The sequence below is a fragment of the Branchiostoma lanceolatum genome, chromosome 9, assembly GCF_035083965.1.
Source record: "Branchiostoma lanceolatum isolate klBraLanc5 chromosome 9, klBraLanc5.hap2, whole genome shotgun sequence".
Classification (NCBI taxonomy): domain Eukaryota; kingdom Metazoa; phylum Chordata; class Leptocardii; order Amphioxiformes; family Branchiostomatidae; genus Branchiostoma; species Branchiostoma lanceolatum.
In genome coordinates, this window is record NC_089730.1 from 1,663,259 (window position 1) to 1,681,206 (window position 17,948).

General features: G+C 40.8%; 1 protein-coding gene across 5 annotated transcripts; it reads left to right on the plus strand.

The window, feature by feature from the left end:
* Positions 1 to 109: 109 nt before the first annotated feature.
* Positions 110 to 12,008, plus strand: LOC136442501 (phosphatidylinositol N-acetylglucosaminyltransferase subunit C-like). 5 transcript variants are annotated; one of them, XM_066439394.1, is made up of 6 exons: positions 110 to 230; positions 2,381 to 2,523; positions 3,248 to 3,336; positions 4,687 to 4,743; positions 6,412 to 6,615; positions 9,601 to 9,713. In XM_066439394.1, the coding sequence occupies exons 2-5, from the start codon at positions 2,499 to 2,501 to the stop codon at positions 6,580 to 6,582; spliced, it is 342 nt and encodes a 113-aa protein (XP_066295491.1). In that variant the 5' UTR covers positions 110 to 230; positions 2,381 to 2,498; the 3' UTR covers positions 6,583 to 6,615; positions 9,601 to 9,713. The 5 variants fall into 5 exon arrangements, with proteins under 5 accessions (XP_066295491.1, XP_066295493.1, XP_066295490.1 ...); XM_066439396.1 differs by having other exon boundaries at positions 125 to 239; positions 6,412 to 6,619; positions 9,601 to 9,715; XM_066439393.1 differs by having other exon boundaries at positions 125 to 239.
* Positions 12,009 to 17,948: the final 5,940 nt, after the last annotated feature.

Below are 17,948 nucleotides of genomic sequence, written 5' to 3' on the forward strand. Positions count from 1 at the left end.
ATCAAAATAAATAAAAAGACAATAGCATGTTCCTATTCTATACCAGATATTGTTTTTACTTAGTATAGACAATTTATTACGTGGAAGGTACTTGAAGAATGTCTTCATTGTGAAGTTGCTTCATTATGTTATACCCAGTCGAGTGGAACATTCCAAGTCGAACGAAGGGTGCAACGTTGGCAAGTTTGACGATATCAAATATTGTTATCCGCTTCAGGGACACACTGACGGTAAATTACGTACGTTTCTTGGTATTTGACTTGTCTTGGTCTATGAGCCAAGGTTCTTTATTTCGTAGAAGTTCGTGGTAAATGTCTAATGCATAATTTTTACGTCGAAGTCAGGGCCGGTATACAAGCCCCCCTCCCCAACTTTTTGTGATGTGTAACTTGTTTGTGTGTGTGTGAGTGTGCATGTGTGTGCGTGTGTGTGTGTGTGTGTGTGTGTGTGTGTGTATGACAGTATGTGTGTACGTGGTATGTTTTATGTGGCAAAACTACGAAAACCCCGCTCTCCTTTTTCAGCACTCAGTTCCAGCGCTGAATGTGGCTTCAGCACTGGAAAACCAGTGCTGAGTGGAGTTCAGCACTGGAAAACCAGTGCTGTGTGGAGTTCAGCACTGGAGAACTCGACGTCAGCACTGGAAACCGAGTGCTGAGACAAGCTTCGGCACTGGAAACCGAGTGCTGACAAATATTCCGCACTGGAAAACTGGTGCAGAGATACGTTACGGCGGTGACTTACTTGCGATTTTAAAACGTAGTATTTTTCGGGACTATTCACTGAAATTTATCCATAGCGCATATCTATGACAGATTTCAATTTCTATATTACTGGGGTTAAGTGCTCTGACGCTGCTCTGACTATAAATCCTCGACGTGACCGATTTTTGAGTAAGATCTTCCGAAGCGTATTCGTCAGGACAGTGCCAGTTCTGATGCCAGTGAAGAGAGGGTTGTGCAGGACCACAATGAGCTCATCGACAGTTCGATTATCCTTTGGCAACTGCGTCTAGTTGTTAGCGACCTCATCAACAAGCTATCGAATAAGGGGGTGGCAGCGAAAGAGGTACTGTAAAACGAGACGAAGTTCGTCAGAAGATAACCCATCACATCGAGGGCTATGAAGCACCATCAGACGCACCAACAGCCATGACAGATCTAGTCTTTCTTGAGATTCAGCATCGGCTCTTCAAGTAGGCGAGCCTAAAATCAGAACCACCGGCCCTTTTCAGGGCCACCCAAATCTCTCCCAAAAGAGCTGTATCACATCACAATCACGAAACAAAGATACAACTTATGACCAGAAAAAAAAAAAAGGAATAAAGTTGTTCATTTCAATTTTGTTACACATCCCTCAAACCTACATCTACTTTACAATTACACAATGAACAAAATGACAAAATTGTGTCGGAATAAAGTTGGTCATTGTTTATTCTATTAAATGAATCACAAAATAAGTAAGTTAACAAGTGACCATGCTGCACTTCTTACGACTGATACTTCTCTCAGCACTGGTAAGGAAAACATTCCAGTGCTGAAAACACTTCAGCACTCGTTTCCTAGTGCTGAGTTTTTTCCAGCACTCGTTTTCCAGTGCTGGGGATTTTTCAGCACTCATTTTCCACTGCTGAATTGTCCCCGAGCACTGGTGAATCCAGTGCGGAAGGCGTGGCTTTTGTACATCAGCAATCGGTTCCAGTGCTGACGGCGGTTTCAGCACTGGGTAACCAGTGCAGAATGACCTTTGACATGACCCGTGACCTGGCACCGCCGCTCTGTCGCGTATTCATCACTGGTGACCGATTGCCGAACTCCATTCAGCACTGGTAACCCAGTGCCGAACTCCATTCCGCACTGGAAAACGAGTGCTGAGACAAGTTTCAGCACTGGAAAACTGGTGCTGAAAGAAACTCAGCACTGGAACACAGCGATTCAGCACTGGGAAACGAGTGCTGAACTTTCTTCAGCACTGGAAAACGCCAGTGCTGAACTTTCTTCAGCACTGGAAAACCAGTGCTGAGGCCGATTCGTCCGTTGATTCAGCACTGGAATACCAGTGCGGAAGGCGTGGTTTTCGTAGACTTGCTTTTATGTGTGTGTGTGTGTGTAATGTGCAATACTATACTTTACTAGTATGCGTGTGTGTATATGGTGTGTGTTTTGTTGCATGTAACACACAGGGAAATGGCCTACCGACAATAGATTTGGGCCATGTTATGCTAATTTGCAATTTTGCGACAGACCGGAAAATGGCGTCCCATTTGGCCCAGTCAAATTCCCGCCAAACTGGAATAAGTAGAATAAGTTCTCTTTGTCGTACCCTAAACTTTTCTACCAACTTACCCATTTCCAAATCTTTTTTATTACACTTTTTACAGGCCTGACTACAGTGTAGAGTTGTTGAAGCCTGATGCACATGTTCCTGAACTGACTGAACAGTGGAAGACAGCACACACCAGCCCAGTTCTACATGTATAACTCCTGCTGAACTTCACTATGTCTGACTGGAACTGGAGAAATGGTTCGTTGTGATTTTGTGTAGTTTTCTTTTTAAGAAAGTGAAAAACTTTGTTTATAAGACCACTCAGGAGACTGATAAAATCTGGTCTAAGTGGAAAGGCTTTTACTATAGATCAGATTCTTGATGCTTGTGTCAGTGGGAAAAATTATATCTAAGGGGCCACCAAAATTTTTATAGTTGGTCACATTGGCTAGGTGGTCCTTATGTACTAGTAGGGGTGGTCACTTGTAGGTGTATAGGTTGTAGCTGTATAAAAAGTTCAAAATATTTTAGGCCTTGACACAAAGCCTTGCTCCATCCAAAATAGGAGGCTTAAAGTCAAACAAAATTGAGAGCTGGACACAAGATGATGTGTGTATCATCATCATCATCATCATCATCGCCGCTTTCATCTGTCAACGATGCAGGCCATGCACTGCTTTCCACGCACTTCTGTCCAGAGCCTGCCTTCTCACTCCTTCCCATTAGTGAAGCCCAGTTCCTCCAGGTCTCTCATGACTGTTTTCTCCCATGTAATCTGCTGACCTCCCCTCCTTCTTTTCCCCTGTGGTACCAAGTTTAATGCCGTGTCCTTGGCATCCTTACAACATGTCCCAGCCACCTTATTCATGCTCTGCGCACCAGAGCACTTCCTTGTTTGAAATGTGTTGTATACAAGACGGGGTTTTGTTTTGCAGCTGCCATTAGTAAATGTTGCTAATAGTTTGACCTTTTCCTTTTTCAGAGGGGAGAAGATCCACAGATGAGATGTTAGAACAGGAGAACCAGAGCGCGGCAGAGCAGTTAGCAGGGAAGGTCTCAACTTTGAAATCGGTAGGTACAGCATGGGCTTTAGCTCAGGAAGGACTACAAGTGGACAGAGACCCCTAGCCACAAACACTGGTTGTTACTTTCTTTACATGAACTATGCAAACATGATACTCTGGTCATTCTGGAGTTTCCTAAGATAAGCAAGAAAATCAGTTACTCAGTTTTCTTACATATCTTTTCACCTGGATATCTTACCTTTATTGACATGTTTCCTAAATTTTAGAGTACTGTAAATGCATTTAAGTTTGCGTTGTTTTTATTTGCGCTAAGGCGAAAATGGAGTGTTCACGTTGGTTTTATGTTAGCGGCAGCTCCATAGTCACATACTGCTAGTACAGTATTGGACAAAACTGTTCGCAGTGGTTTTAAGTTCATTTCCTTGTACATAGGCCAATACATATCTACCTCTATTCTGAAAAGAAATAGATTAATCTCTGACGCAAACAATTGATGTTTCCTACGTATCATGTAATATACTTCCATATATGTATTCTGTATTATTCTTATTAGATACCGTAGTGTTTAGACTCAAGTTTTGTAGAATCAATTAGTATTGTTGATAAGCAAAGACATATATGTCTTGACATTTTGTACTACTTACGAACTTGCCATACATTGTCCCCGTTACATTTGTTGCGCAATAAACATTGATTTTTGGGGAAACGGTCGCCGTGAAAACCGTGAACATTTCTGCCTTTACAGTACCAACTAGGAGGTTTTATGGATAATATAAAGAGTTACGAGAATATTCGTCAAACAATGACTTAAGAAGGTAGAGAAACGTACCTCCAAATTTTCGATGTCAACTGTACATCTTGATCACGGAACTGACCTAGTCTCGCAAGAACACGAGACTAGGACGAGACTTGTGAAGATCGTCCTGCCTCCCCCGCCTCCTTGCGGAGTAGGGGTAAGTAGGACTTGGGCAGCTCCAAACCTCCGGTACGGTTCATCCCAGGATATAAAGAGGACCTCGAAGTGATAGAGAATGTCATCATGGTTTTTTAAAATTAAATGTTGAGGTTTTATGGACATTTAGGGTACTTTGTTTTGAATTGGCTTTGCCAATCTTTGCAAATTAAAGGCACCCGCTCAATTTTAGGAAAGCCAGTCACATGTGCATGTATCAATAAGAGTGGGGTCCATCCTGATATGAGTTGATCAAATCAATCAGTCTGGTCTATAGAAAAGATGCAGCCTCCAACTGAAAACTGGTGTGTTATACCTAAACTAAGGTGATTTCCTGGATATGGGAAACAAGCAAACGTCTACAAATTCAAGTTTATCTGGCAACTTCCAGGGTTCACAATTGTTTGGTTACATACAATGTACATTGCCTGCTATTTATTTCAGTTGGCTTTAGATATAGAAGATGAGACAAGGGCCCAGAACCAGTATCTTGGAGGCATGGTGAGTTTTGCTCTGTATTATTCTGCCAAGTACACGTGAACCAGTATAGTATTTCATTGATTAGAACTAGTATATTGCAAAGGTTTATCAGGGCTTGAAATTCATGTTTGGAAATAGGTGCACTGGTGCACCCAACCCAAAAAATTAGGTGCACAGAAAGAATTTTGGGTGCACCACATAGAATAAACTTGAATGTCAGCAAAACATAATTACAAAGTTGAACGCTCTTAAGAACTTCAATCTGTAATCCTATAGCTAACCTTCAAATTTCAAACAATAAAGTACAACAAAAGGTTATATTGCTATTTCTGATACTTCAATACATTTCGGCTATCGCTATAGCAGTGTGTAATCTTTTATATTTCCTGAAATGATCTTCGTAGCGTTTTACGGTTGCGCAGTTTTGGTCGTCCGCAAAGACTTCCTGGTATCAGTGTGCCTTGTAGTTGTAGCCTGATTACCCGATTTGTGCCTTCTATGTGCGTTTTGCATGGTTTCGCGCCATTGGGGATTGCGGAAAACGTATCCTCAAAATCTTTTAAATGTTTTCTTCATAACACACAGAGATTGATGACCTTTATTGCCATACCAGTCATTATCCTAGGAAAACTCTTATTTTACTTCCAGCGGCCTTGGAAGAATGCCCCCAAAATAGCAGTTTTTGGTGGTGAAAATTGCTTTAAATGACGGTTTTCACCAAAAATGACGTTTCCACAGAAAATATCAAACGCGTCTGTCGGTCAGTGGCAAGGCACCCCTATCCATCAGAAACATTACATTGCCCGGAAAACGATGTTTGGAGAAGCACTATTGCCTTTCTGGGAATGAGTCAGATTGGCTCCGAACGTGAAAATAAACTCCGAACCGAGACCTTAAGGTTACGTTTCCACCCTGGCTATATTTGGCATTTTGATTTTCCCTTGTTTTCTCATTAATGAACTAAGAGAGGGCTGTATTTGTACTGACTATTGATAGCTGGGAATGAAAAATTCTAAATATGACTTTTCATTATTTGACCATATGGATGATGTCATCAAATTTTGTTGCCCTTGATATTATTTAGAATATGATCTGTAGTTGTTAAAAATAATTGTTTTTTTAAAATCAAGTCAAGTCAAAGCCTTTATCTACTTTCGAATGCTTCGGCCACACAGTCCGCTTTTCAACAAGGTTGAAGTGGAGGGGGAGGAGTCAGTTAATTAGGGAAAACAATTATTTTTTTATAACTACAGATGATTAGTGGTTATATCAAGATGTCCGAGCATACATTTGTAGCTTTGATCATTATGCGCATGGAAAACATTGTTTCATTGCCATGTTATGTAAGAAAGTGCTGTATTTTCTCCTAGAAAAAGATGATATTAAGAACAATAAAATTTGATGACGTCGTCCATGTGGTCCAAAAAATCATATTCAGAATATTTTTCATTCCCAGCTATCAATATTCAGTACAACTACAGTTCTCTCTTATTTCATTAATCATTCAATGAGAAAACAATGGAAAATTAAAATGCCAATTTAGCCAGGGTGGAAATGTGGTATGAGAGCCAGGAACTATTAGATGTGACATACGATCACACACCTGTTTGCTCTTACCCTCAACATAATGTGGTTATATTTTAACAAACAAACAAACACATAAACGTAATCATGTCCACTGTGTTCCAGGGAGGAGACATGGAGAGTGTGACTGCCTTACTGGGTGGGAGTTCAAAACGTTTTAAGGACATGTTGAGCCAAGGAAAGACCAACAGGAAAGTCATGCTGTACCTTGCCATCCTGCTTGTTGTTATCTTCATCATCGTTTATTTCACCCTGACACACGTCAGACAAGGCTGAGTGTACAAGAGCATCCGGGAACAGTTTTATCAGGTTGGTAAGTCGCTAGATAACAAATTTCTTTATACACAATTAGGGCATGTTGATTTGATTATAGAGTCAATTCCACATTACCGAGTGGGTGTTTGATGCCTTTTGTTCTAACATTTTCAAAACCTTTGTAACAATCTATGTGAGTCAACTCTTTGGAACAATTTCTAACATTTATTTGATGTTCTAAATATTTTCTAATGTGTTCCAAGTTGTTAGAAAACTTTCTAACATTAAACACATTATTTTGATTGTTTGAACAATTTAGAACTATTTATATATCCGTTTATCTAAAATACCTCAAACTTATTAGAAATATTATCTGAAAACCCTCTCTGTTCTTGGAATTGACTCTATGGATGACATCCGTGCACGCATCAAAAAATTTCACCCCAAAAATTTTTTTAGCCATACTGTAAATCGTACAAAGTAGCTGCTACATTTGTGAATGAAAAAAGACGTCCTGTACAAATTAATTTGCAAAAAAATGTTTCGGAAAAAGGATGCTAATGTTGTAGAATGCCAAAGTCAACTCCAAAGTCAAAGAAGAAGATGTGAAAGAACAAAAATGAAGTATATTTTGGTATACCACACTTTGTGTGTTTAGTTTTGTTAATCCTTCCTGACCACGTAGATTTCATAATAAATGCAACTTTTTTTCTCCAAACTTTTTTTATTCACACGCTCGCATCAATTGTGGGGTCCTCAGAGGATGTCATCCATATAATCAAATCAACATGGCCTTATTCAGGACCGATGATTCGATGACTGTTTGTCACTTTCTTATATTTGGGACAGCATTTTGAACACATTGTCTATGTACAGGTATATGATACAGTAAATACTAAGCGTTGGGACGGCATCGGTTAGCGGCAACACTTAGCTGCAGTGTGTAACAGAACTATTCTGAGGAAGGTGACAAATTGTCACCGAAACATTTGGTTGTGTACAAAGAACACAAAACAGATATATTCTTGAATACACTTTACAGTCAAACCTGCCTAGGCGACCACCTTTTCAACGCGACCACCTGGCCATGGCGACCGCTTTTTCTCGGTCCCGAAAATTTTCCCCATAGGCACAAGCATTAAGCTGCCTGCCCAAGGCGACCACCTGTCCAACGTGACCGCGACCGCCACGATTTGGGACCGCACAGAGCACAATTCCTGCCCATGACGGCCGCCTAATTTTCAAACGTGTGGTGACATCGGATCATTTTGCTGTCGGATTTCACGGAAATGTGTTCAAGACTTTGAAGGACAAAAATAAGGACAAAAATATATGGAATAGCAATGTTATAGCATCGATTCCTCCATGAAGTGTTTTGATAAAACGTTCCCCCTATAAACATTGTAAAAAGACAAATGTTTGTGATGTTGGTGTGCCTATCGTAATCTTATAGTTTACCGCATACTCAGTTCGGTTTAAACTCAGTTTTCAAAACGAATACGTAGTGCATGGCGTCAAAAGTCAGATTTCACAGAAATTACTATCTATTTTTGTATTTTCAACAAAAATGTGACTGTGTCTTACCAAAATCCACCGAAAAATGACTTCGCGGCGGGCAAAACATCGGGCGAGAAATGTTGTTCCTTGGTCCTGACACCATCTTGGATTTGGCGCGGCTCGGATTTGACGTACCGCTTACCTTTCTAAAACATTTCTTTTGTGTATGAACATTTGCGAATACTCTAGTTATTGATGAAAATTGATATTCTTATTTTCTTTTTATTTCCATGAATCTCACAAACCTTTATTGGACGCTTTGCGTTCTGCTGCAGTGACCAAAAAAGGCTGGGGCCAGCAGGTGTTATCTCGGGATTTGTCTTGCCTTAAAACTTTGATGATGTGCGTGTGTGTAACGTGTGAATGCGGGAGGGCGCTGCGAGATTATCGAGGCAACCATTGTTTTGTAGTCAAAATTATGACGAAAATTTGTACACGATGTAGCGGTATACAATTATTATTACAACGATAACGGAAAATAAAATCTTTCTGTCAATGAGAATTGAATCTGGTGGGGGTTATGCTGTCTAAATTCACATAATTTCCATCCATTTACGTACTGTATTTGAAAACCTCGACCTGGAAACATGTGAGTGGAATCCTCTTCATGGCGACCACCATCGCGACCGTTTTTGCTCGGTCCGCCGGGTGCTCGCCTTGGGCAGGTTTGACTGTATTTACCTCCATGAAAAGGGAGGTATTGTTTTCAGTTTGTCTTTCTGTGAGTTGAAGTTTGTTTGCGCTGGTCTGGGTACAAGATCCTGTATGTGTTTGAAAAGTCACTGTCAAACGATACTTTGCCCATGGCAGAGCACTTCCAGAGCCGTGTTTGACATCGTGCACATGTGGCGCAATCGGTAGGGTGTTTCGCTCACAACCGAGAAGGTCCTGGCTTCGAAACCGCCGATATGCCCCGATATGATGTTGTGCCCTTGGGAAAGGCACTTTACACGACTTTCCTCACTTCAGTCAGGTGTAAATGAGTACCTAGCTTTAGTTAGGGACATCCCTCGGATAGGTCCCGTGTTTGAGGAGAGCCACACCTCGGGCACGTTAAAGAACCCTCCGCACTTATCAAAAAGAGTAGGGATCCTTCCCGATGTGAGTGGTTCAAAACCTACTGTCCTATGGCCGCACATGGGGTAATTGTCGTATTGAGGTCACCTGCGTGCCGAATGGCAGTCGCTCCAGACCCTTGCAATTAATCCCCACCAATTGTGCACTCCTCGCAATTCAGCCCCTGGCTGCGAAGAGAGTATTTGAGTATTTGGCTTACCCCAATGACATAACAATAACACTGCGACAGTCATAGTATTAGCACAAGGATGACCAAGAAATTCGGAGTTGCCTAGATTCCATACAATCTCATGAAATATGATCAACCATTTGCACACACATTCTTTATTGTAAGATACTTTCATTGGTACTTTGTTTACATCATCCATTGTTTGCATCTGTTGTTGTGTTTCCTACCCTGCACAGATCCCCTCACAGTTGTCTGAGCTCCCCCTATCTGCCAATTGAAGTACTGCAGACAACAACTGTTCCCCACCCTTCTGCCATGCCTTGGAGAAAAGTCCTGTATGAAGACCAGGGCTATCCCGACAACTATGTGGACTCCTCATTCCTGGAGCAACTACAGAAAAACTTGAACACGAGATCGTACGACTATTGGAACACCGTGTACGAATCCGGCGCGGTGACTGACCATATCAGCGCCACCTGTCTGTTCGTGGTGACGTTCGTGTACCTAGAATCTGGCGTACTGTCTCCAAAACTGCTAATACTGCTCACAGTTGCGTCTTGTTTCCTGGGGTATATAGCATACGCAGCCTGTGCTGTACATCTGGGTGAAACAGTACACAAGAGCCACCTACATGTATGGATTGTTATACGAACTGCAGTGGTCTTCTTGCTTTTCACATTCAGTCTGTCGCCCATACTGTACACTCTGACAGAGTCTGTCAGCACAGACACTATCTACGCCATGACTGTGTTTATGTTTGCGGGAAATATCCTAGTCTTCGACTACGGCACAACAGCAGCAATCGTTTCTGAGTCCATGTCGTTTAACCTGGCGATGTTTGGATCCATGTGCCTGGCATCTCGCTTGACTACCGTCCTCCACACATTCTCTATTGTTTCCTTCGCTGTTGAAGTCTTCGCACTGTGGCCGGAGCTACGCCGGAAAGTGAACGCGACTCACCGTGGGTGTAAGATGGGCGTGTCGTGTGGGTCGGTGCTGGTGTCCGTGTCTGCGCTGTGGTCGGTGTCTACCGTAGCGGCGGTGTTACTGGGCATGGTGCATTTTGTGGTGACCTTCCTGTGCCCCCGATGGCTTATTCAGCTCCAACCCTACAAAAATAACATCCAGGGGCCGTGGGATGAAGTCAGTATTGTGGAGAAAATGGAAGTAAGAATGTGAGAGAAAATTTCATGGTCAGAAGGGAAACATTTCATTGCAGCACAGAATGCTCTCAATTTAAAAAAAAATTAATGTATGACTGACCTTATATTCTATGTATGGCCACCTTATATCTATGGTGTATGGAAAATTAAGATGGAAAAAAATGAAAGGGATAGGTGACCTAATGTTTATTGAATTTTATGTAATACCTGGGCCGCATAAACGTTTGATACGGGTGTTCCGCATCGTGTGATAATTTTCCGTATCACAGGGGTTCAACTTGTATCACAAGGGCTTCCATAGAATATTTAAAATGTATTTCGAGTGCACTGGTTGCGCCGCTGTTGAAAATTGGAATGCCGAAGTCGGAGGTTGGAATCAATGCTTTGACGATTTTTTTGTTCGAGGACACAAAACTCTCTCAACTTCAGCCGCATTTCACATTGAAATGTGTGTTTTTTCGGATAGGTATGACGATAATAAAATACAACAAGGTGTATTTTATATCTATTAGCACATAGTGCCCAGAAATATTAAGTTGTGTATGTGTTTGTAGCTAAATTTTTTGGTGAGGGAGAAAAAAAGGTTTGGCACTGCCACTTTCAAGTCTTTTATTCCTTAAGTTATATGTTGTATTGTATGGTATGGATTTAGTGGTTAAAATCACTAGAGTGATATAGCTGTCTTTTGAAGAGTTTGTAAATACAATGAAGAAAAGAAAGATCTATGAACGTGAAGAAGAGAAGTTACATGTAAAAGATACATTGTGTATGTGGCAACATAGACCTTTGGGAAATATTGAGATAAGTAATAAACTTGGTAAACACAACAAGTTCGGAAACTTGAAGTCAGTTGATCATATCATTGATTATTGTTACTTTATCAATTGTATTGTGTTGCATCTCTAGAAAGCTTATTCACACTGCCCTTTACAATGACATGCCGTTTCTTATATTTTTGTAGTATATGCATGGCACCAGGAAAAGAAACAATGAAAAAGTGCTGAAATCTCCCTTTGTCATATATCTATTTCCGAAAATATTTTCATCAGGTTGGTAGAACAGGATATTTTGAGTTTCTTTTAACACAACCAGGTAATCTCACCTGCTGATGTTTCGGTGTCTGTCAGACACCTTCTTCAGAGCTTCTGACTGGAGTACTGCTTCTATGGCTACTTATAGCGGTGAGAAGCAGTACTCCAGTCAGGAGCTCTGAAGAAGGTGTCTGACAGACACCGAAACGTCAGCAGGTGAGATTACCTGGTTGTCTTAAAAGAAACTCCAAATATCCCATATATCCATTGTTTTTCATGAAAATTGTCATGTATTGTTTGTCATAACATTGGAAAGCTTGTGTATTGCCCTTTGATGAAAGGATACCTCATTTGTAATGATTATGATTTTGTGCAAAGAGCGCCATTTCCATGCCAATGTCAAGCGTTTTTATTATGGCAGTAAATTCAATACATTTCTTTTGCAACTCACTCTCATAACCAGCCCTAGTGCTCAATCCGTGAAGATACAATCATAACAAATACGACACCTTGTCCTTGCGGCAAATAGATTAAGGTTGTGTGGCGTAACTAAGCGTGGGCAACCAGCTATTTCAAACCCTGTTTGTAATGATATAATAATACAACAGAATAGATACTAGTAAGGTAACTTCTTGTGTTAGGTATAGTTTTCAGGAGACTCAAGAAAGCCTATTATGTGTTGCTATGGAAATGCATTTTATTGCAAGCATGGCAGGTACAGGGATCTTGTAAGGCCATGTTGATTTGATTACAATGATGACATCCGCACGCGAATCAATTTTCGTCCGTTTCCAAAGAAAAAGAAATTGGCCATACTGTAAAATATACCAAGTAGCTGCAAAATGAGAAAATATATGCTGTAAATTGAAATAAGTGTGTCTGGGTTGATCTGACTTCACTGTAAGGAAAGTACCAACGTAGCACTCTTGGTTCTGCCATAATATTTGTTCAAATCGCACTTAGAAATCAAAAAGGCCTCTGCCAAGCAGATATAGAAAGGCACAATAACTCGAGGAGTTCCAAGCAGATATCGAAAGCCCGGAGCACACTCCCGTTGTAGTGTCCTTTTCTGCCATTTTTGGATAGTTGGGGTGAGAATCTAGGCCAGAAGTTTAGAAATTCGGTTTGCTGGGGCTCCTATGATCGTTTTGGTTGTTATTATAGCTCTGCAGGATGTGTTTTCGAGGAGCTACTGTTGTTTTTCCGACACCGCACCCCTCCACGTAGCCTGATTTCAATCGCCCTTCTAGTCGGCAGCCACCTGTAACTGCTAGCCGCGGGGAGGGGACAGAAACCCCCAGACAGCTGAAGTTTGCGTTATACAGACTACCCTCCACGTAAAGCGTTCAGTGTAGACTACCCAAGCGGTAACCAAGTTCTTTATCGTTCCGTAGAAAAACTTATATATGCTTGGATCTCCTCAAGTTTTGGTGTTCACAGGTTTTTTTTGGGGGGAGGCATGATGTTCAGCACGTTCTTGAGATCTTTATTATACATGTTTGCCCCACTGGGCTAAGCATAGGTCACATGTTAACAACTATATACATATTCATGAGTATATAAACATCTAGCTTACTCTAGTACTTTCGACTTCCTGTCGTTTCTTGGTAATTGATAATAGATCAACTGGGGTAGGTTGAAAACCCTTTTCAGAGCTAGAATACTAGATTCGGTGCCTGAGAACTCCCTGACACACTCCCACCAGTACAAAATCGGACATCACGTAAGTAGGTCATCTGCATGTCATCGACCTGCGTGCCGGGATGCCAGACCGTGCTAACAAGGTATAGAGTGACAGGCAGGCGGAGGGATTCCAGAAATTCCTGTGCAATTCTGGAAATTCTTGTAAAACGGGCGTAAAAATATACTATTAAGCTCGCTCCTAAAGCTTCGCTAAAAAAGAAGAATATTTAGAAAAGCGGATACTAACTAAGGTCGAAGACGTGAAAAAAAAAGAATCTATCATCTGGTATACCATACTCTGTGTGGTAAAGTTTTGTTCTTCCTTCCTAACCATGTAGATTTCATAATGAAGGCAACTTTTTTTCGCCAAAGTTTTGTTTTATTTGCAAGCTCGCATAAGTTTTGGGGTTCTCAGAGGATGTCATCCAAAGAATCAAAACAGCTACTAGTTTTGCTGGGCATATAACTGATACTAGTATATATGCACATTAGGACCCTATTTGCATAGTCAATGAGAAACATCATTTAGCAAAGGTCTGAGATTGCAGAGGTAACCATAAAATGTCTGTTTTCGAGATTGAATTCTATAGTGTTGATATTAGGTTGCCAAAGTTTTATGTCATACTAGTAATCTGCGGAGAAATCACCTGATGGATACAAAGCGCCACCTATCTGGTAAGCACTAAACTCCAATTGATTTTTGGTGTCAATCTAGGCAGATGCATTATCAAAGTCTGTCATATATATATATATATATAACGTTATATATATACATGTATATATATATGCACAGTACATATATAGAATTGGTGTTGATGACAACGTATAGTTTAAATGGAACATATCACGTTACATGCACAGACTGTTATCATCTTCGCCGAGAGAGTTGACGTTTTGGAAACGTTTGAAACGGCGTCTGTGGTTGAACAAACAGTTATCAAGAAGCTATCTATGGATTGTTATAAAATTTGGAGACAGTTGCAGTCGAACGTTAGCAGCGAAGACACGATGTCGATTATTACGTGTTTGGTGCTTTATCCTTACCAGTACATGATAGCAGTATGCTAGGTGACGTTTTTGTGCCCATCAGTGCCAGCAGCCTTCAGGTCGCTTTACTTTGATTTGCGATCACAACAGGCGTACAAGTCGTTACGCGTGCATTCAAGTAATAGAAAAGCGTTCAATTTGCAGCCATAAGGTCATGTTGATTTGATTATATGGATGCCATCTGCGCGCGCATCAATTTTCGTCCGTTTCCACAGAAAAAAAGGTTTTCGGACATAGGCCACAGCAAGTAAATTTTATGGAAGACATCCTCCGCAGACTCCAAAATTAATGAGACAGGGCGAAAAAAAAACAAGGCGGACCAAAAAAAACAAGATTCCTATATTTTCAAATTTTGAGATCATAAGTCTTGTTAAACAAGAATTGAGGCGACGAAATATGATATCATGACCAACATGTCTTTTAGTCCTGTATTCAACGAATGTATTAGTCCTGTATTCATTCATATATAATATAAAACCTCCTTGATTCAACAGTAAACATGTCCTTGTAGATGTGTATACATCTCAATAGACTAACTACAACAAATGCAGAAAAGAGCTTGTTGTACCATCATCTGAAGCAACTACACTGGGTATTCATATGCGATGAAACACCTTGTGTATACAGCTCAATGAACTAGACACCCCCCCCTCATTATTTATATAATGTCCTTGCTAGAACAAATGCAGAAAACAGCTTGTTATTATACCATCATGGGCAGGAACTACACTGGGCATTCATATGCAATGAAACACCTTAGACTGTCAACGTTTACGACATATTTGCCAATTTTTGGCATGTTGACCACCGTCGGAGGGCAATGAAATTTCTTATTTCGAAATCAGGCGAAAATTAAAGATACCATAGAATATAAAATACTATAAATCGTACAAAGCAGCTGCAAAAAGGGTCAAATATATGGCGTCAATTGCAAAAAAATATTGGTAAACCATAATAACGTTATAGAATGCCAAAATAAATTCCAAAGTCAAAGAAGAAAATGTGAAATTGACCACGTTGATAATGAAGGCAACTCTTTTTTTGCCAAACTTTTTTTTTCGCACGCTCGCATCAGTTTTGGGGTTCCCAGAGGATGTCATCAATATAATCAAATCAACATGGCCTAATTAACATCTACAAATCAGACCAGCTTGATTGTCATAGGTGGATGAACTTGTCCAGCAGGCCTCCAGTTACTTTTCTGTACATGTATTTCCCTTGAAATCATTGTTTCTGCCGAGTGGAATTCGAACGTACGGCGACAATTGTTACTAGTCAGGTACACATGGCGATATCACATTATCATCTTCAAATGGTATTGACGGTGACATTGTAGCCACAAAATGCCTTCCACTGTTGACAACACGGCAGGAGTTTTGCTCCCGAGTAGAGTGCCATGTTCCCCGTGGTTAACAGGTGTTTCGTACACGTGGAGATAACAATGACAAGTTCTCCTACTGCGTTCATGACGTGAGCTCTGTACAAACGCTTCCTGGGATGTTTTTGTTCCCGATGTTGCTTACGTTAACGAACAGGCGGTGATGTAGGCTATGGCAGCGGGAGGTGTACGATATGTTATAAAACACAAGCGATTGAAACATTGAAGTTTTGATGTGTCTTACATTAGAAAAAATACCGAAACCAATGATTAGCCCCACTCGATTCTAACACTATATCAAAAACGTATGCTAGCCCTTATTGTATTGCATTAGTAATTAGGATGTTAAGTTTTATTCTATACTTCTATTTTGTATTATGTTCAAGAATTCTTGCCATACTTTATACCGTGTACAATTGTCGTGCAATAAAGTTCTTCTCCGTGGGGGGGTCGTTTGGGGTTATGACATCAAAATGCAACATTTTCTGGTTTGTTCAACAAGAATGATAGTATCATGTAATCAACGCGGAGGTGCACGTTTTGCACCAACTATACACCCGTCTCTAGTTATGGTTTCATTATGTAAATCATCACTTCTATCTACATACCAACAATCACCCTGACCCGTCAGCCCCTTCTACGGTTATTCTCATTCAAAGTCGCGCCAACAAATTTAGACGTGCAGTATCAGAAGAAGTCGCTAGGGGGCCCAAACCTCCACTAAGTACTCTCTGTCCCAAGAGCTATCTACCACTCAAAAATCACGCCCATAGTATGTCCAGAACATGAGATATCAAAATCGGACGTTCCGCTGCAGTACCCCCAGAAGGTCGCGAGGAGGCCCACTATCCAACTTCACTGTCATTTTCCCGACCTCTACCTATGTATCAAATATCATAAAAACCATCCGCGGCTTCTTGAGTTATGCTGTTCACGGACACACAAACAGTCACACAAACAGACGGACAAATGGCACCGAAATACTTAACGTTCTTGGCGAAAGTAATTACATGAGGTCAGCTTCTCAAGAGAACGTTTATTTCAGAACCGCGGTGTGATTTCAAACCAGTCACTACGTTCACTGTGGCAGTCATAGATAAATCCCTCTAGTCTGATGGCGCCATGTTTGATAACAGGAAAAGGGTGCTAATTTGGCGCAATCAAATAACTGAGCTGAGCCAACGTTACTTTAATGAATACTATCATTATCCAATGTTCTTGAATATGATCGGAAAATGTTGCGTTTTGGTGTCATGCGGTTTTTCAAGCAACTTTATTACCAGATAAAACATATCTCTCGTGTGATAAAACACAACAATTCTGAATGATATGATTCTGCATGAAAAACACATGTATTTCTTCTGGCAAGTTTCTTCTAAAAGTAGGTAGTCAGGGACAAGGCACCTGTAGCTTTGTTGCTTCGGTATATAAATAGAAATATTCATTTCGTAACACAGTGATAAACTGGCGAAATCTTCAATATTTACAGGCTCATGTTGAGAGAGCCTAAATCTTTTATACTTATAAAGAGGAGAGATTTTCTTCTGTTACTTTATTTCCTGTTCAGTTCATCATTTTGTTTGCACTCCATTGTTATCACTATATCAATCTAAAACATATCTCTCATTCTGTGTAATCTGAAATGCAATAAATACATATTGAATACGTTGCAGCTGACAGACCACCACCAGACTCTCAAAAGATATACAGGCTAAGAACGGCGTAGAACGCCGCTTCTCTGACTGAGGTTCGGTACTTTAGAGAAGGCCCTACCGTGATGATATCAAAAAGATTCTCAAACGTTTGCGGATGATGTCTGTTATTACCAAAAGGTTGCGGCATATATAGCGTGAGGTGGTGAAGTTATCGGGATTCACACTTCTGTGCTACAACTTGAGTTGCAGGTTGAAAGCGGTCGGTTTTCGAGCCCGGATTTACACGCTATCAACGCGAAGTCATTCGGGAGGGCGTCCAAAGTGTGACAGTTTTGTTGTGCTTCTCATCCTGCGCGTTTGGTGAAAATTCAAGGTGGGTCCTGGCTGTAGACTTAGCTCACTCACTCAACCACTGACTTTCACTAACTCACTTACTTATTCTCGCACTCACTCACTCACTCACTCACTCACTCACTCACTCACTCACTCACTCACTCACTCACTCACTCACTCACTCACTCATTCATTCATTTGCTCACGCTCTCTTACGGTACCACTCTCACTCACTCACCTCACGTACTCTTTCATGACTCTAATACTTTTCATATCGACTTTTCATATCGCTTT